Raw genomic sequence first — 20,405 nt, 5'->3', positions numbered from 1 at the left:
GCGATTGTGACACTTCTTCTTGGCTGCTCTAGTTTACCACTGATGTAGCTTCTGGATGCAATTTTACTTACTATTGATGCACTTTTACTTACTATTTGATACCAATAGTTGTGATGATTGATCTAAATTCTGAAGCTATAGTACTCGCCCCTATCCCTAAATGGGCATAATGCACTCCACTCACTGTCATATAAACGAGCGTTAGAGCGAGCGAGGGAAGCCTTCAATTTAGGAGCTTCTCCCTATCCCTCACACTACCCCTTTCATTTCTGCTTAAGCTTCCCCGATTGGATACCCGAAAATCATAATCTTTTCTGCTTCTTCGATAGAGATAAATAACGGAAGGTCAGGTTTGTTTGGCATCCATTCAGCTATCTTATTATCTGCTAAACTTCAGCTCATGGCCTCTCACCCATCCTCACTGAATCTCACTTTGGCTTCTTTATTCTCCTTTCAATCTTCATTGCTCGCTACCGTCTGCCCCGGAAACCTGTTTATGGGGGGACGGGGACGGGTACGGGGACAGATAAAGATTCATTAAGAGACAAAAGCCTGCCCTTCAAACCCCACAGGGGAGCTCCCTTCCTCAAAAAGGAGCTACAAATGAAGCTGGGTCCATGAGAAACATTTGTGACAGTACAGAAAATCACCTGAACAGAGCTTAAATGTATGATAATTAGCAAGAATGGGACACCCCACAGATACCCTTTGAAGTAAAGTAGAAGAAGATAAAGTAAAAGTAAAAAAAGAATATAAATGAGTCAACCAAAACAATTCACATTTTCTGGATCATATCAATACAACTTCCTTTCTCTATCAAATAACTTTACAGGTAAGGTAGCTGCAAAACTCTTCACCAGCCTATATCTTACCTTTCAAAAGCCCCTATAACATCTCCAAATTAAAGAACAAAGAATGCAAAAACATTTCTCAACACTTTTGACTGCAAATTCTCTCAAGTTCGAAGAATTCAACAATAGAAACGCTCGAAAAGCTTATCAAATGAAGAATCGAGAGAGAGAGAGAGAGAGAGAGAGAGAGAGAGAGAGAGAAAGATATTTCATATAGCACCAGCTGCAAGAAATAAGAACAACTGCACATGCCTACTTGAACTAACTTAAAATGGTAAATATCTGTTATAGGTGGTCTGCACCTTTCATGTAGTAGTAGTACTCACTTCAAGCAAACAGTAGCAATCGGTCTTTTTCCGCTCCTCTAAAACATTCTCCGGTCAATAGCAACTCTTCCCTCGATATTTCGTTCTCGATCCATAATTGCTGGGAGCTCTCCCAAAAATCCCAATATTAATATGTTTTTGAGCTTCTGATTTGTTGTTACCTAATAGTTACTCGGCCAATTGATCTGCGAGTGTTGAGGTTGTTGGTAAATGTTACCTCCTGGTCCTACCGTGTCGACTCCTCCAGCCACGGCTTGCGACTGTTGCAGAAGTGGGTGAACTCCTGCTCCAGTTACTGCTTGTGCTTGATGATAGATACTAGCAAATGTACCATGCCCAGTCTGTGTTGGCGTAAATGTCACGTGTTGACCTGGTGGTGGAAGGTTGTAGAACGAATTCGCGGGCAAGCTCGACATGTCTCTCCCGGGTGCACCGATCCATACTGTCGAGCCATCACTCTAAACAGGAAGAGGAAAACGATCGAGTTATTGTTTAAGCACTTCTGTCATCAAACTTCAAGATATTGCAGAGAATGCTAATAATAAGGGCCACCTCGAATCCCTTTTTGACACTTTTTTCAATCATGAAAAGTTTGAAAAGATAATGTTATTTTGTCTTCGATCACCCAAAAATGAACCGTTCGAAGTACTTTTACAACAACGGTGTAAAATTGCCCGCCCACATTGTAGCGACCTCCTCGAACAATTTCCCGACACTCACAATCACCATTTAACATAAAACAACACAACATATTAATTTGAAGAGAATAAGAATCAAAGGGCAACACCAACCTGTGGTCCAGTGATGTAAACACTATTTTCCTTGAACTGCGATGCACCAAGGTCGTCGTTAGCGACGGTGTTTCCAGCTGGTGCAGCAGTGCTAGGGCTATAACCAGGTGCTGAAGAGCCATAAGGACCGTAACCACTAGGCACGCCAATGTGGGATGGGTTACCTGAATTGGCTCCCATCTTGTATTGTGGAATTGAATATTTGACTGCAGCAGCTGCTGCTGCTGGCGGAGCTGGAAAGATGTTGCCTCCTTGAGGTTGCTGAGGAAATGCATTGTTGCCAACAAATTGATGGATGGGAGGAGGTGGAACGTAGAACGGGGAGAAATAGTGACCGTACGGTAGGTAGTTCGGGGGATAATGAGAAATATGGACTCCTGCTGGAGGTCGAAAGACGGGCATAGGTTGCTGAGTCATAGCTATGGAGCTTTGCATAAGTCCAGCTGCTTGCGTTAACAGTGCTGTTGGACCTGCTGTCGACAGAACCACGCCCTACAAGCAAAGAAACAATAGCATAAAAAAGTCGAAAGAGGAACAATTAGTATATAAAGAGGATTCTATTCCCAACTTGACCCGTCGAGTATTGGGAAGCGGGCTAGTCCCTGAAAATGCCTGTTCCTTTGTCCTGGATTCTTTTGGTTGCTCTCATCTTTCGTTTTTGTACTCGATTCATTCCTTGAGGGTCCAATTAATCAATAGTAAAGTAATGTTCGGATGGTTAGTGTCTGTTCTGCATGGGCCTCGAACGATGGATTTCTACGCTTTTCCAGAAAAAGCTCTATACGGGGGAGAATAGAACAAGTGGAAAGAACACGCAACATCTAAAGGATATCGGGATAGGGATCCTATTCCTAGAAGAGTCCACAAAACAGGAGACGATTGATTGAAAACGACGCATGTCATGAAAATTAGGCATATAATTATAAAAAAATCTCGAGTTCGGCAGGTGTAAACAAAAATCGTTGCAGATATCCAAAATAAATAGCAGAAGATGAGACAAGCATACAAAAAAGAACAGCTCTTAATGAAAACAAAGTCCCAAGTATGTACCTCTTGAGGAGATTGAGAGCTCGAAGGAGGCAACATCGCAACATTGCCATTGTACTTAGCAGCAACTCCGGGAGAAAGAAAGGGGGAAAGTCGACCATCATTCTCACCCGATCGGTAAAATTGGGCATAGTAACTTGACGGGTCAAAATGCTGTTGAACCTACAAGAAAAGCAGCCGATATAAAATTCATATAACATGGTAAGATATCAAGGATACGAAAGCCAACCATACAAATCGTAAAGATCGGCTTATAATAAAGCACTAAGTTCGGTGCTTACGACAAAGCTGGGAAGACGAGAAGAATCGCAGCCCTGAGAATCAGAGTTTTCAACTGCTGCAATCTGACTTCCAACTACGGGGGAGATAAAACCAATACCGTAACTCGAAGATGTTTGTGCAACAGAGTTCGTATGGCCTCCAGAAGGTAATCCTGTTTCCTGCTTTAAATCGTTGAACTCGTGAATTGTGTTCGATGAAAGATCGCCGCCAGTGGGTGATAAATTTTCAGCCATTTGACTAGGAGATCGTGGACGATCAGGAGATTCCACATCTTCAGTACTTCTCAGTGCATTAGGATAACTGAAACGAAATCATGTAAATTTTGTAAAGAAAAGATAGTCACACCACATCGTTCGTGTGCATAAAAACCGACATCCCAAAAGAAATGTTACCACTGTATTACTAGCAAATGCATCGAAAACCGTCTTAAAGCAGATCAAAAATAGCTTTCTTCCGTCCATAAATAATTCTTAAACACAAAAATAGTTCGATATGAAAAGTTCAAGTACCGAACCAAGACAATGAGAAACATCGAGAAGCAGCGAATGAACTTATTTTCGAGATACTATCAAAGTTAAACGCAAATTAAGAGCTGCAATCGCCTACCTTGAAGCTTCTTCCTCTGCATTTTCATCGGCATCGACTGAAGCTTCGGACATGGGTGTATGCCTCTGGTCATCCTCTGGACCGCTTGGATCAGTGACAGAAACTCCAAAACCAATGCCAAAACTTCCAAAGCTTAGCTTCGATCGTTCGGATTCAGGAACCTGAATGTGGTTCGGAAGAATAACAAGCTGACTTTTCGATACATGCAAGTCTTCCAATTTCTTCTGCAGTTTTAAAGTAGCTTCTACTGAATCAAGGACCCTCGAAGCAGGCTCTAAATGATCGGTGTCATTAAGGGTAACAGCAGGGGCCTCAGAAGCTGCAGCAGCTGCACCAACAGTTCTCGATTGCTGTATAACAGCTGAACTAGTAGTCTTTGGCTTCCATTCCTTATTAGAACTAGCTGTCGTGGATAGAAAGCACACGAAGTCACAACTACGTAAACGTTAATTTTTTTTTCCTTTTTCACAAAAATTAAAAAATACACGAATGTATTCATAGGTTAACAAATCGGTGATACGAGGAACAAAGCCATCAGAACTTCAAGAAGAAAAAAAATGGTGAGCTAACCTAGGCCTTGAAACATAACTAGTTTCGTACCTTTATGAGAGCCAATTACTTGTTGTGGTCGTTTATTATAATTAGAAGGCAAACTAACGGTCGAGCTGCCCTGCATTGACACGGAAGGTGGTGAAACCTCATTGAGCTGACTCTCCTCAATTTTCGGAGATTTGATTGGTTGATTTTCCCGAGCCAAAGATTTGCCGATCTCCGAAGCCTCTACATTTCAGCCAACAGAAAATAAACAAAATATTTTAATCATAAGTTAAGATACCGACAGTAATAGAAGAAAAAAAACCAAAAGTCGTGTGCTGACCAAGAACTAGTTTGTTTTCCACAGGATTAACTGTGGTTGGCTCATCTCGATGCAATGTGTTCCCCCCACATGTAATTGTATCCACAGAACCTGGTAGCTGCGACTCAACAAATGGATCTGAAGACGAGCTCAATGCGACGCTGTTATCGGAATTTGGTATGGGCGGCTCACTTGAGGGTCGCATGCCAAGCGCACGGTTTGGGTTCTTGTTTGCGTTTATAGGAGGCAATGCACTCCCCTTACCACTAATCTCAGCCAAAGATGAAGTTACTTCAGCAACACTTCCAGAAGCTACACTTGTGGCACCATTTCCAACAGATAGAGAGCTGCAAAAGACACCTTTATCATCTACTTGTTCAAAACGTTTGTCCTCAACGTTACACTTAGAATTGCAATTCAGGACAATCAACTTATAACCTTTGAGAATCCAAACCGAAAACATAATCACCTCGTTACTGGTATTTTTTCTTTACTTTTTGTCTCATGAGAAGCCTGCACGGATAAAGAACCACCCTTCTCAATTGCTTGATTTACTCCATTCTCCTTTCCAGGTCCAAGGTTTCGGCCACCGCCAGTATCTGATCACAAGTAGGATAGTAGGAATAATATTAACTAAGATAACCAGATCGAACGTCAATCAGTGAGGGAAAAAACCGAAAGAGCTATGCAGAATTCATAAGAACAAAGTACAAAAGAACTTCTACAATTGAACAGGTTAACGTGGTGTCTTACGTACATAGTTAATGCAAGTAAACAAAAGAAATGTTGGGTTGTTTATGATATCGACATGTAGAATGCAGCAGAAGCAAATATCTTTCACAGCAGCTTACCATGAGAAATATAACGAGGAGAAGAATTTATACGAACACCTCTACCACCCCTTCCCTGCATGCCCGTTTTCCACCTGGACTCTACAGACTCTCGATTGTTTGCGTTCTACAACAACAGTTTTTTGAGTTCGGTGGGTGGGACGTAGAGAATTAGTTCATCGGTTTAGGTTAGAAAGTTTATCAAACAAAAAAAGGCACATAAGACGGTCTCAAACAATATGTGTTCAAATATGAATAATTATACAATTCCAAGGCTCCCAGACTCGAGATGACATGTACTAAACAGAATGTGGGTACCAGGAGTCATCGACTTGCTGTAAAAGATGTTACCTCTTTTCTCCTCTCACGTTTGCTCTTCACTTCATGAAAAGTATCTGAAGAACAACGTCAACACTGTTAAAATCGGTTTCCGTAAGACACCAAATGCAAAAAACAATGTAGAAGAGATCAAGACTATTTTTTAAACACGTAAGATCCTCCAAGAGACCCGAAAACGGGTTTGAATTAATGGTTTAGGTTAAGTGTCGTGATAAATAAAAACTAAAGAGAAAGCTCGAGTCAGAGAACAAAATGCAGCGTCTCTAAAACAAATTATATAGCAATTTACATCAACCTTCAAACTCAGCAACTTGGAAACAACGATGTCGGTTCAAGAAATACATTAGGACTAACAAAATATGATAGCCACGAATACTAATAACATGATCGAGATCTAGAGAAACATCAGTACTCAACAACAAACGAAGATAAGCGATAGAATCATTTTTCCTTAGTGGCAAACTTAGAACATGCTCAAGTAGAGAATATGAACTAAATAATACAACATTTTTCGACAAAAACGAGCATTCTCCATCTGGTTATAGAATCTCTGTTTCCGATTCAATTAAACTATAATTTACGATTAGTCGGTTCGAAACGTACCATAGAAACGACGAAATGCCACTATAATTTATGGATATTGCAAAAAAAACACAAGAAATCATTCGTCGATGAAAAAAATATAACTTTACTACGTCAAGTACGCCAATGCTGCTTTATCACGACAAGCTTTGCCAATACAAAAACACCCAGCAACCAGTAAATGGGAGAGTAAAGAACAGACCCATTACGACCCAGAAATGGAACAAAAGCAAGACTCCCAATCCATAATCCTAAACAACCCAGAGCTCCTAGAACTAATTGTAAAGTAGTAAACACACAAATCCGACAAAAAAAGAAGCTAAAAATGGTTGTAAAGTAGCTCCACTTTGGTGAGAATAGAAGGGATCAGAACCAAGAGTAAAGGAGTTCATCTAATTGAAGTTCATCCATGAAATTAGCAACAAAAAAAGTCAGCTAAAAAACACGACAGTAAATGAATGTCAGCTGGAATTCAAACTAAAACACAAGACATGAGCTGAAATCCAAGAACCCCAGAAAGCAAGAGTGGATAAACTTGAAACAGAACAAGGTTGGATCACAAGGATTGAAAGAGCAAAGCAATAAAAACCCAGAACAGCAAAACAGTAATAGAAGCAAGAAAAGAAAGAAAACAAAGTACCCTGAAGAAGAAGCTTCTGAGTAGTCTCATTGGGATCCATGGAACATTCTTTAAGCATTGCATAAATCTCATCATTACTGTGATTGCCCGTGATCTCCTTAATATTCTCGATCGTTGTCCTCACACTGTTGGGGATTGAAGCCCAAGAGTCGTCGCCACTCATCCTTCACGACCAAGAAACCCCAAAAAAACAGGAAGAAAAAGAGAAAATCTCGACAGAAAGAGAGAGTAATCGGTCTGCCTGCCTGCCTGCCTGCCTGTCTGCCTGTCTGCCTGTGAGGTGAAAAGGGGCGGAGGGGAGGGCGGAGAGGTGAAGGAAAAACAAAGGGGAAAACCAGAAAACAGAGACGGAGAAACAGATTGAAGGGTATTGGGGGAAAACTAGCTGAGGGAGAGAGAAAAGGGGAGAGGGGTTTGTAAAAATTGATCTATTTGGATGTGGAGAAGACGAAGAAGAACAAAGGGGGAAAGAAATGAAAGGGAAGAGGAGAGAGAGAGAGAGAGAGCACTAGAGAGAGAGAGAGCAGTGTCTTGTAAGAGTGTGGGGGCATTTTGGGGTTTTCACATCTATTTTTTAATTATTATTTTTAATTAAAATGGGTAATCAAATTACCTGGGATGTTTTTCAGTATGTGCTGTCCGGCTGTATTGGAAATTAAACCTAGGTTTTATTTTATTACTTTTTTATTTTTTATTTTTTAAATTATTAATTATTTTTATTTTAATTAAATTTTTTAAAAAAAAATCTGAAAAATAAATTAGTTAGAATATTATTAAAATTTTCATTATTACATTTAATTTTTGTCCATTTGTTTTAAATTTCATTATTTGTTTGTGATTGGTGAAATGATGTTGAATTCAAATTAGTCTGAAAATTACTAAAATAAGAAAAAAACTAGAAATTAATAAATAAATAAATAATGTAATAATTTCTTTTTTTTGTTTTTTAAACCTAATTTTATAATAATTTGGATGAATAATTTCAACCGTAACATCTCGGCTCCTATAAGATTGAGACAAAATGTTGAGCTCGTAGTGGTTATCCACCGAAAATTTAATAATCGAGATGAGCACAAGCTAGCCCGATATTCATTCTGATCATAACCTTAACTTGGTTTTTTCTTGGATTGTATGCATCACACGTTTCGGTCCTTACCTTGGGTGGACCTTTGTTGTTGGCGTAGGGTCAGTCTTTGCCTATCACTTCCTCTTTTTCTCGACCATGGTTCATAAGATTGATTTTGTGCTTGTCTTTTGTAGATTCAATTGTTGCATTATTCTGTCCAGTCGAATAAGCACTACTTCTACATATTGAACGTGTGTATGTATATATAATATATATATATATATATATATATATCAATGATCGATGTATCATGAGATCATAGTCTATTCCTTACCTATCTTCACGTGATGAGATGAATAGGTAGATGAATCATAGCTCTTCACCAAATTGCATTTTTTGGTTGACCTCGGGCCCCTCGAATTGGGCGAAGAGCTAGTTGGCCTATCATTTTCATTGCTTCCTCGCAAACTCTTCCATTTCGAGCTTTATTGTAGTTAGAATAATCTGGTTGACCTCGGCCAGTATGCAAATAGTCAACTTCAATTTGAGTCTAATGTTTGGTTTGAATTTTGTCCATCTTGATTCTAACACTATTTTCTCACATTCTTGTCAACTATTGAAGACTCGTGCAGTACAAAATAAAAAGGTCAACCATAAAAAAGTCAATGGAAACTCTCGGGAAATTAAATTACACTAACATAATGTCAAGTTCAAATTTTAACCCGTAAAAATAGACACAAATTTAAAAATTTTAGCTCGATCATAATTGACATGTACTCCGTTGCTTTAATTAACGTTTGAGTGGGCTATCTCTCTCTCTCGCACGTGCCATTTCCAAGGATTAACTTTTAAGCATCAATACAGCATCCACGTGCTGATTATTTTTGCATCAGCATTCCCATGGGCACGTGGCGCACGCGTGACTGTGGACGTTACGTAAGCCATGATTCAGATACCGAAACTACCCTCGAACTTACCCTTCATCAAGCTCCGCGGAGAGGGGCTTTTCTATAATCTTTCGAACTCAACGACGACGTATCAACCGACCTCCTCCCATAAATTTCCTGTCTCAGAATTCGCAAGTCAGAAACCACCGGCACCGACGACCACCGTAGAAGCTTCTTCCGGCGGTTGATTGTTTCATTTCCGAAAGTCGGCGTAGGTCATCTTCCTTTCAGCTTTCTCAACTACGGTAATCATTCAGGCACGCACTTCAATCTCCGTTCGTTTTCACAGTTTCTTATTGCTATAGAAGCACAGTACCGCGATCATCTCTCGTTTATTTCTGCTTCGAGGTTGACTTGTTGTATTATTTCGTTGTTGTTATTTTCGTTCGTCATTTCATATGGATTCAGTGCGATAAACTTGTGGATTGAATATAGTTTTTGTTTTTGTATAGAGCTGAGAGATTATTTACTCAAAGAACAGAGTAGTATTGTGATAGTAAAGTTCTACGGCTGGATTTCCGGTTGCTTTTATCTTCGAAACTGGTTTCGGTTGATTTAAGTTCTTTTAGTACAAGCCTGCAACTATAGAATGTGATTGTACTTATAACCTGCTTAGTTTGTGATTGATACTAAAGTTAGCGTATGGATTACGTCCGTGCTCCTTCACCGTTTATTATGACTTGAGAATGAAGTCAAAATGTTCGGTTTCCTCTGTTTTCTTCTATTAATCACGTAAAGGTTTTCATCTGTTGTGCTTTCTTCATCCTTTACTTGTTTTTACTCAGATGCTCCGAATTTTCTGTGTTCGTACTCAGTTTGTGAATGAAAATACTAAAATTAAACCACCGCACCGTAAACTTGTTGTTTTTACGAGATTATGAAGTTGTGCTCTTAGAACTTTTTCATTGTAGTGAAGCCTTCTCCTCGGACATGGATTTGGAGGTCTTTTCTTCCGTCTGTGCTATTTTCTTGCCATGATCATACACATATATTGGATTTGTTCTACAGAAATAGAACCTCTCCATTTTTATTCATTATAGGAAGTTCCTACGACATGGTAGATTGGTGACCCATGAAAAAAGGGGAAGTAGTCATTTCTCTATTTATTTGATTTTTGACATTCTGTATTAGAGAAACATGGGTCCATGTTAAGATTAATTGGCAAGGAGAAGAGTTACCATGTATCTTATAAGGATTGTGACGTGTCTTCATCTTTTCGATATGGGACCTTTCATATGCCCTTGAAGATGGTGCCTCTTTGAGTTTACCATTCTTGAGTTGGGTCCCAATTTTTGGACTGAATGCTCGTTGGGCTTCATGGACTCTGATATCATATTAGAAAAACATTAGATTCCATCTTAAAACCAATTGGCAACGAGAGGAGTAACTCATGTATTTTATAATGATTGCAAGGTCTCTTCATCTTTTCGATCCTTAACATTTAACATTTTGGAATACTATTATGACATTGTATCGTTTCTATGCTAAGTTTTTTTTTAATTAAAAAAAAAAAAGTTTCTNCATGAGATCATAGTCTATTCCTTACCTATCTTCACGTGATGAGATGAATAGGTAGATGAATCATAGCTCTTCACCAAATTGCATTTTTTGGTTGACCTCGGGCCCCTCGAATTGGGCGAAGAGCTAGTTGGCCTATCATTTTCATTGCTTCCTCGCAAACTCTTCCATTTCGAGCTTTATTGTAGTTAGAATAATCTGGTTGACCTCGGCCAGTATGCAAATAGTCAACTTCAATTTGAGTCTAATGTTTGGTTTGAATTTTGTCCATCTTGATTCTAACACTATTTTCTCACATTCTTGTCAACTATTGAAGACTCGTGCAGTACAAAATAAAAAGGTCAACCATAAAAAAGTCAATGGAAACTCTCGGGAAATTAAATTACACTAACATAATGTCAAGTTCAAATTTTAACCCGTAAAAATAGACACAAATTTAAAAATTTTAGCTCGATCATAATTGACATGTACTCCGTTGCTTTAATTAACGTTTGAGTGGGCTATCTCTCTCTCTCGCACGTGCCATTTCCAAGGATTAACTTTTAAGCATCAATACAGCATCCACGTGCTGATTATTTTTGCATCAGCATTCCCATGGGCACGTGGCGCACGCGTGACTGTGGACGTTACGTAAGCCATGATTCAGATACCGAAACTACCCTCGAACTTACCCTTCATCAAGCTCCGCGGAGAGGGGCTTTTCTATAATCTTTCGAACTCAACGACGACGTATCAACCGACCTCCTCCCATAAATTTCCTGTCTCAGAATTCGCAAGTCAGAAACCACCGGCACCGACGACCACCGTAGAAGCTTCTTCCGGCGGTTGATTGTTTCATTTCCGAAAGTCGGCGTAGGTCATCTTCCTTTCAGCTTTCTCAACTACGGTAATCATTCAGGCACGCACTTCAATCTCCGTTCGTTTTCACAGTTTCTTATTGCTATAGAAGCACAGTACCGCGATCATCTCTCGTTTATTTCTGCTTCGAGGTTGACTTGTTGTATTATTTCGTTGTTGTTATTTTCGTTCGTCATTTCATATGGATTCAGTGCGATAAACTTGTGGATTGAATATAGTTTTTGTTTTTGTATAGAGCTGAGAGATTATTTACTCAAAGAACAGAGTAGTATTGTGATAGTAAAGTTCTACGGCTGGATTTCCGGTTGCTTTTATCTTCGAAACTGGTTTCGGTTGATTTAAGTTCTTTTAGTACAAGCCTGCAACTATAGAATGTGATTGTACTTATAACCTGCTTAGTTTGTGATTGATACTAAAGTTAGCGTATGGATTACGTCCGTGCTCCTTCACCGTTTATTATGACTTGAGAATGAAGTCAAAATGTTCGGTTTCCTCTGTTTTCTTCTATTAATCACGTAAAGGTTTTCATCTGTTGTGCTTTCTTCATCCTTTACTTGTTTTTACTCAGATGCTCCGAATTTTCTGTGTTCGTACTCAGTTTGTGAATGAAAATACTAAAATTAAACCACCGCACCGTAAACTTGTTGTTTTTACGAGATTATGAAGTTGTGCTCTTAGAACTTTTTCATTGTAGTGAAGCCTTCTCCTCGGACATGGATTTGGAGGTCTTTTCTTCCGTCTGTGCTATTTTCTTGCCATGATCATACACATATATTGGATTTGTTCTACAGAAATAGAACCTCTCCATTTTTATTCATTATAGGAAGTTCCTACGACATGGTAGATTGGTGACCCATGAAAAAAGGGGAAGTAGTCATTTCTCTATTTATTTGATTTTTGACATTCTGTATTAGAGAAACATGGGTCCATGTTAAGATTAATTGGCAAGGAGAAGAGTTACCATGTATCTTATAAGGATTGTGACGTGTCTTCATCTTTTCGATATGGGACCTTTCATATGCCCTTGAAGATGGTGCCTCTTTGAGTTTACCATTCTTGAGTTGGGTCCCAATTTTTGGACTGAATGCTCGTTGGGCTTCATGGACTCTGATATCATATTAGAAAAACATTAGATTCCATCTTAAAACCAATTGGCAACGAGAGGAGTAACTCATGTATTTTATAATGATTGCAAGGTCTCTTCATCTTTTCGATCCTTAACATTTAACATTTTGGAATACTATTATGACATTGTATCGTTTCTATGCTAAGTTTTTTTTTAATTAAAAAAAAAAAAGTTTCTTCTTGACGTTACCTGTCCCATTTATGCATTTACTTTGCTGTGCCTTGACAAATTAATATTTTACTAACCATAATTTTATAGGTATACATTCTTGAGGGAGGATTCCATGATGGAAAGTATATGGAAATCAAAAATCTTAGATAACCTATGCTCTGGAGATTACTTATCAATTTGGAGAGACTATGGCACAGTAGGGATTGTGGGAACAATTTTTATTGGCATTCTCATAGCATTCTTACTTCCTAGTATCTTTTTGGTAAAGAAGAGGTGGAAACAAAGAGGAGTTCCTGTGGAAGTTGGTGGGGAGCCAGGTTATGCTGTGCGTAATGCTCGAGTGGCTAAACTTTCTCAAGTTCCTTGGAAAGAGGCCACAACCATGGCAACACTGTTTGAGCAATCATGCCGAAAGCATTCACAAAATAAATTTCTTGGAACAAGAAAGTTTATTTCCAAGGAATTTGTCACTTCTAGTGATGGTAGGAAGTTTGAGAAGCTTCACTTAGGTGAATACGAATGGCAAACTTATGGAGAAGTGTTTGATCGTGCTTGCAACTTTGCATCTGGGCTTGTTAGGTTTGGCCATGATGTTGATTCTCGTGCTGCCATTTGTGCAGAAACTTGTGCTGAGTGGTTGATTGCCTTCCAGGTTATCTTATTACTGTGCTTCAACTTTTTTCTCTAGAACTTTGCACTTGGTTTTAAGCTTTAGAGCTTTACTTTTCTTTCATATTTTTGGACCAATTCACAAATACAGTTGATTACTTACAGGGATGCTTTAGACAGAACATTACTGTGGTTACAATATATGCTTCTCTTGGTGATGAAGCCCTAATCCACTCTCTAAACGAGGTTCGTCAATTAATCATCTCTTCAGCAATTGTAGCGATAATTTAGTCTTCTGTGTTATAGTTACAATTGCAATGTGTAAAATGAAAGATCCTTACTCTTCTTCCAACTATTTAACAGACTGAAGCATCTACTCTGATCTGCAATTCAAAGCAGTTGAGGAAGCTGCTGGCAATAGGTTCAAGTTTGACAACTATTCAAAATATTGTTTATTTAGAAGATGCTGGATATGAAACTGATTTTATTACCTCTGAAAATATGAGCAAATGGAAGGTCGCCTCCTTCTCTGAGATCATCAAGCTTGGTACAGAAAATCCCGTTGCTCCAAGCTTGCCTTCAAGTCACAGTATTGCTGTTGTGATGTATACGAGTGGCAGTACAGGTTTGCCAAAGGTAATTTTCCCTTTTAAGTCTGATTATCTTACATTTTTTGGTCAATCTCAGGAAAATTTGTGTCAATATAGGACTTTTACATAAACTGTAGGTTAGTTCAAGGTAAAAGTATCAGCCACCATTGTGCCCTCAGTAGTCAAAGGGACATGTTAACTTAAATTCCTTTTAAATCATGGGTTCAAGCCACGGTGATCAATGGTCATTGACTCATCTAGTTAGAATATTGAAAATCCCATGAGTTTCTCAATCTAACATTAAAAGGATAATGTGCTTAATCTTGTGGAATTAGTTTCCGCAAGTTGAGGTGTGTAAATTTTGTCTAACTACACATGATTATAAAAACATAAGTCAGTTTTATCATGTATTAACTTCTTGACACTCATCGCCACACTTCTCTGTAATCAATGTGTTGCAACATAATGACTTCTCATCTTGAAATGAAATGAAAATGACATCTTTCTCTTACACTGTTAAATTACCACTAATCTTAGAAGTTCAAGTATTTCGATCATGGTAAATTGTTCTTGAGAATAATATCTAAAGGTTTCTGATGTTGGAAACAATTTATTATTAGATGCGAATGCTAGAGTTGCTGATATGGTACTTAATTTCGTGTGCTTTCATTTTGATGAACCTTCAATGACAGGAATGCCAAATTGACAAGGAATAGTATGCAAGATTTCCTTTTCTTTGTTGCGTTAATATTTCATAATGTATCTTTTAAGCTGAATATTCTATTGATCTATTCTTTTAATCATTTGAAATTTATGTAATCTGTATATTTAGATTTCATAAAAAGAAGTTGGGCATTCCTAACATGGACATTGTAAAATATGTAGGGGGTTATGATTAGTCATGGCAATATTGTAGCCACTGCTGCAGGTGTTATGACAGTTATTCCAAGACTTGGTTTTGATGATGTATATTTGGCATACTTGCCCCTTGCCCATGTTCTAGAATTGGCAGCTGAGGTATCGTCATGTTTGCATTAGATTACCGCATTCTTAGACAAATTTTAATGGGCGGCTATTCACATTGTCATTGTTGCAAATATATCAACAAGATTATGAGACATCGTGAGAGGAAGAAATTACCACCAATTTTAAGACTGTTTTAGTCATTTTAATTTGTTGGTTTGGGCGGATATTTTCCTTTTCTTTTTTTAATTAATTTGCAAACCCTGAATGTTGTTGCTGTATTTGTAGTCTATTGAGCTTGTTTTTGCCGTATAAGCAAGCACCCTCCTTTTTTAAGCATCCTTACTTAAGTTTTTGTTGGCCAGACTGTTATACTGTCTGCAGGATTGGCAATCGGTTATGGTTCGCCATTAACTATGACGGACACTTCGAATAAAATAAGGAAAGGAACAAAGGGAGATGTTTCTGTTTTAAGACCTACACTCATGACTGCAGTTCCAGCTATCTTAGACCGTGTTAGAGACGGCATTTTGAAGAAGGTTTTTGATGGATAAATGCATTTTCTTTATCCACTTATGACTTGAGTATTAGATAATGATCAATAATGCCACAACTAGGTTGAAGAGAGGGGAGGCTTAGTGAAGAAACTCTTCCACATCGGATATAATCGCCAATTGGCAGCTTTGGAGGGAAGCTGGTTTGGAGCTTGGGGACTGGAAACAATGTTTTGGAATGTTCTCATCTTCAAAAAAATACGTTCAGCACTTGGAGGACGTGTTCGGTTCATGCTTTGTGGTGGGGCTCCTCTATCAGGAGAGTCTCAACGATTTTTCAATATTTGCATGGGGTAATGGTTCTCAAATTTTAGATGCAAATACAATTGAAATAAATTCAATACTTGCTTCCCTCTCCAATATTGGTACATCTTCATGGCCAAATTTCGTTTGGATTTGCAAGCTTTACTTTTGATTGTCATTTATCAGGCTATCTAACCACTCCATTGTTTTGTAATGATCATGGGGCTTGTGCATTTCTTTTTACGTATTATATTGCTCTTCAACAGGGCTACAATTGGTCAAGGGTATGGTCTGACAGAAACATTTGCTGGAGCTGCTTTTTCCGAATGGGATGACACAAGTGTGGGACGTGTTGGGCCTCCTCTTCCTTGTTGCTTCATTAAGGTACGCAAGGATCTTATTTCAAATCACACAATAAATGTGTTATTCTCCAACCTTCTTAAGTAGGGTCAAAATGAGTTGCATGACTTCAATCTTCATCCACTTAAGAAACAATTCTTTGATGCTACATATTCATGGTGGAAAATGAATAATGTCATGGTGTGTGCAAAGATCAATAATATGTTGTCTGTCAAATCATCGAACTAGGAACATAAGGCCTCTTTAATTCTTTTGAAAGAGATCATAGGTTCGAATCCTCCCACCCACATGAGATGCAATATTCCAAAAAAAAAAAAAAAAAAAAAAAAAAAAAAAAAAANAAAAAAAAAAAAAAAAAAAAAAAAAAAAAAAAAAAAAAAAAAAAAAAAAAAAAAAAAAAAACGAAAGAAATCACTGCTAAAGCCAAAAACTTAAGCTGATAGGTTACTGTAAATTTAATTGTGAACCCAACATCTTACGTTAATGAGTTAGTGTAGATTTAATATTACTTACGTCAATACTTTACTATTACCGTTGTTGCAGCTCGTTTCTTGGGAAGAAGGTGGCTATAGGACGACCGACAGACCAATGCCAAGAGGAGAGATTGTTATTGGGGGTACTTGCGTTACTGCTGGTTACTTAAAGAACCCTGAAAAAACTAACGAGGTCTACAAGGTATTTCTTTCAAATTCTTCCATTAGATTTCATAGCAGAGGTCTCAACTTTCTGCTTGCAACAGGATGATGAGAAAGGCATGCGCTGGTTTTACACTGGAGATATAGGAACATTCCATCCTGACGGATGCCTTGAGATCATAGACAGGAAAAAGGACATCGTTAAACTTCAGCATGGAGAGTATGTATCTCTTGGGAAGGTGAGATTTTAAACTTCAACACAAAATTTTCTACATTGTTAGGAATTACGACTCTCCACAATGATATGATGTTGTCCACTTTGAGTATAAGCTCTCGTGACTTTGTTTTGGGCTTCCCCAAAAGGCCTCATGCCAATAGAGATGTATTCCTTATAAACCTAAGATCATTCCCTAAATTAGCTAATGGGGACTCCCTCCCAACAATTCTCAACAAACATATCATCAAAGCTTTTATTTAGTTTAAGTTCTTCCTCTGTACATATAGGTCGAGGCAGCCCTTCTGTCAAGCAAGTACGTGGACAATGTTATGGTGTATGCGGACCCCTTTCACAATTATTGTGTTGCTCTTGTCGTCCCTTTGCGTCCAGCTCTTGAGAAGTGGGCCAAAGAAGCTGGCATCAACTATGGAGATTATGTTCAGCTATGTGAGAATGGTGAAATCATCAGTGAGGTTCAGAGATCCCTTTCCAAGGTTTGCAAATCCTATCTTATCTTTTGAAAGGCAAAGAATAAGAGAAACAGTCCGCACAGAAAAAAAAAAAAAAAAANAAAAAAAAAGAACACTAGCATATAGATAGAATGGAGGCTATATTATATATATATATATATAACCTATGAACCTTGCCAATTTTTTTGGAAAATATCCATTTTTTTTTTCAAAAGTTGAAACATTACCCTTACCTGTTTCAAAACTAACTTTTCTTTTGGAGTATAAGTCCATTAGAACGTTGGATGAAAAATTGGTGTGAGAGTGACATGGAATAGTGTGATGGTGACTAGAACACCGGCTTGGTTTACGTTTGAAAGAAACACATTCAGACACTTCAAATTTTCGTCCAATATTTTCTTAGTTTCTCTAGTTCAAGGGTAATTTTGAAGCATATTAAAACGATAACGGTAATATTGAAACTTTTGAAAAAATAGGGGTATTTCTTTAACGAAACGACAAAACCGCTTGAACTTTCATCTCATATTTGAATATCAAAAATGACGAGAAATAAGCGTCGACGAATGGAGCAATTAGGATGGAAAACTAGATTATTTTGAATCTTCTGGTAGAGTCTGATTATTAAACTTTATTCTTTGTTGTATGCTATGAAATCCCACCTCTGAAAGGAGTATTTGTAATAACCTTACAGGTAGCAAAAGATGCAAAGTTACAAAAGTTCGAGATTCCTGAAAAAATTAAGTTGGTAGCAGATCCATGGACCCCAGAATCAGGATTGGTTACTGCTGCTTTAAAGATAAAAAGAGAACAAGTCAAGGCAGAATTCAAGAACGCCCTTGAACAGCTATACAAGTAAGAAAATTCTGCCTAGTTTTTTCACTTTATCCACACAGCACATGGATCTCCACGTACTTAATAGTTGGGTTATGAGTTACACTCCTTGCTTGACAGACCTCCCCTCCCTGAGTATTGTAAATAGAAAATAGTTTGACTCTCATCCTTATGCTTAGAGTACATATTTCGAGTCGAACACGATGCCTACTTAGGAGTAAGAAATCGTTCGTTATCCTCTTATGTGATTATCTTTAATTAGTTAGTTTGTAATGCTAATAAGTAAATGAATAAATCGTTCGTTATCCTCTTATGTGTCTCTCTTCTTTGTAACTTACCTCGAGCCTACTTCCTTTCTCGTTTGCATTCGGGCTTAGAGGGAATGAGCTCAATCCATGGTGATAATCTATCTGGAATTTAATATCTACATGTTTCCTTGCCAATCAAATATAGTAGTTGTTCTGCCCGTTAACCTAAACAACCACGAAAATTAGGATGAATAGTTTAAATTTTGGACTTTCTACACTTCCCAAGAAAGAAATCGTCATGATATTGAATTCGCTTTCGTGTTAGCATGAACATGAATTAGATTTTTTTTGTTTTTTTTTCTCGAGACCCTTCTCTCTACCTCCTTTTATTCCACCTTTTTTTTCTTTTTTTGTCGATCTGCCTCTTTATGTTATGGGAGAGAAATCATTATGTTGCATTGCAATGTATAAATGTTTGTGCATAGAAAGTCAATGATTGTACGTATAGAATAGAATCGGGCTAATATTATTTATGTTGTGCGCCGGAAGCGGAACGAATGTACTCACAACACCAATGAACAGAATCACACAAATAGACACCAAGATATTTACGTGGTTCGGAGAGAAGAAGTTCCCCTACATCCATGGGTAGCAATCAATCACTAAAAACCCAAGTGTTACAAGTGAATACCTCACTATCAAACTACAAAGTCTCTCACCAATGTGTCACCCAACAAATACAATGTGACACCCAAAACTCTTCCAAATCCCGATACCACTTGTTGTCAATCGATATCCCAATGTGTCACCCAACAAATACGATGTGACACCCAAAACTCTCCCATCTCCCAAATCCCAGTTGTTGTCAATCGATATCTCGAATGGAGGGAAAACTCTCTCATTATATAGCATTACAAATATTCTCTCTCATTATATAGCATTACAAATCAAATTCTGACTGAGACTAAATCTAATTCAAATAACCCAATGGAATCTAATTCTAATTCAAATCCAAAAACCAAATCAAATCTAATCCAAAAACCAAACCAAATCTAATCTTATGACAATTTACAACAATTTACATATTTATTATTATTATTTTGATCTTACTCTCTTCTTTCTCAAAATAAAATTGAGAGATTGTATCCGTAGTAATTATTGCTGGTTTGAATTAGCCATATGGTTATGGAATGTCTTTTATATATTCGTGTTCCGTAATATTTTTATTTGATTAGGGGTATATTTTATTTCAATTTTAAGATTTAGTTAGTTTATATTTTCTTTATTTGTAAGTATGAGTTAGTATCTTGTATCCTATTTAAACGTTGCGAATATCAATGAAGATTTCTCATTACCTTTGTATTGTTTCCTTAAGTAATAATATTTTCAAATCTATTCACACTTTTGAGTAGGAGATATTATGTCTTGAAACCTAATTATTAAAATTTGAAAATATCATGCAAATAACAAGCCAAATCTCTCTATATATTTAAATTATATATTTTAACTTATTATAAAAAAACATGTCATATTTGCTATAAATGTTAATGTGACACCGGATTAAAAAAATGGTACATGAATGAACGGAGACCACATTTGAATGAGAATGAGTATGAGAATAAGATAACTAAGAAAAGCGGAAAAGAAATAAAAGTTATTATCTATACTAATTAAGTGCACTTTCCTTTTCAATAGCTCAATTTGCAAGTGAGGACAAAGCATCTTGGTAGGATTCGCGTTGGTCTGCAGAGAAATGTCGAGGCTTTCTATCAAATCCAAATTCTAAATTCTGATCAAGGATCCTCGGTATGACGAGCAAAATAGCTACCATGTTTTTTTCTTTTTTTTT

The 20,405-nt window shown here is 37.6% G+C and overlaps 2 protein-coding genes across 6 annotated transcripts; one reads left to right on the top strand and one right to left on the bottom strand.

The window, feature by feature from the left end:
• Window positions 1-757: 757 nt before the first annotated feature.
• Window positions 758-7,645, bottom strand: LOC111792405 (GBF-interacting protein 1-like). Its single transcript, XM_023673830.1, has 11 exons — window positions 7,151-7,645; window positions 5,941-5,984; window positions 5,611-5,716; window positions 5,229-5,358; window positions 4,781-5,106; window positions 4,504-4,683; window positions 3,904-4,306; window positions 3,297-3,597; window positions 3,019-3,177; window positions 1,969-2,460; window positions 758-1,635 (listed from the first exon to the last, which is right to left on the bottom strand). The coding sequence occupies exons 1-11, from the start codon at window positions 7,311-7,313 to the stop codon at window positions 1,339-1,341; spliced, it is 2,601 nt and encodes an 866-aa protein (XP_023529598.1). The 5' UTR covers window positions 7,314-7,645; the 3' UTR covers window positions 758-1,338.
• Window positions 7,646-9,250: 1,605 nt separating this feature from the next.
• Window positions 9,251-20,350, top strand: LOC111792412 (long chain acyl-CoA synthetase 8). 5 transcript variants are annotated; one of them, XM_023673845.1, is made up of 13 exons: window positions 9,251-9,408; window positions 12,924-13,488; window positions 13,611-13,691; window positions 13,809-14,081; window positions 14,921-15,052; window positions 15,364-15,537; window positions 15,616-15,845; window positions 16,062-16,179; window positions 16,699-16,830; window positions 16,895-17,029; window positions 17,295-17,501; window positions 18,169-18,329; window positions 20,252-20,350. In XM_023673845.1, exons 2-13 carry the CDS (start codon window positions 12,949-12,951, stop codon window positions 20,265-20,267), a joined length of 2,199 nt encoding a protein of 732 aa, XP_023529613.1. In that variant the 5' UTR covers window positions 9,251-9,408; window positions 12,924-12,948; the 3' UTR covers window positions 20,268-20,350. The 5 variants fall into 5 exon arrangements, with proteins under 5 accessions (XP_023529613.1, XP_023529612.1, XP_023529611.1 ...); XM_023673844.1 differs by lacking the exon at window positions 9,251-9,408 and adding an exon at window positions 11,410-11,567; XM_023673843.1 differs by lacking the exon at window positions 9,251-9,408 and adding an exon at window positions 11,410-11,579.
• The last annotated feature ends 55 nt before the right edge of the window (window positions 20,351-20,405 follow it).

This window comes from Cucurbita pepo, chromosome LG04 (genome assembly GCF_002806865.2).
Source record: "Cucurbita pepo subsp. pepo cultivar mu-cu-16 chromosome LG04, ASM280686v2, whole genome shotgun sequence".
NCBI lineage: Eukaryota > Viridiplantae > Streptophyta > Magnoliopsida > Cucurbitales > Cucurbitaceae > Cucurbita > Cucurbita pepo.
The sequence above is the reverse complement of the archived record's forward strand: the minus strand, read 5'-3'. Positions and strand labels throughout refer to the sequence as shown.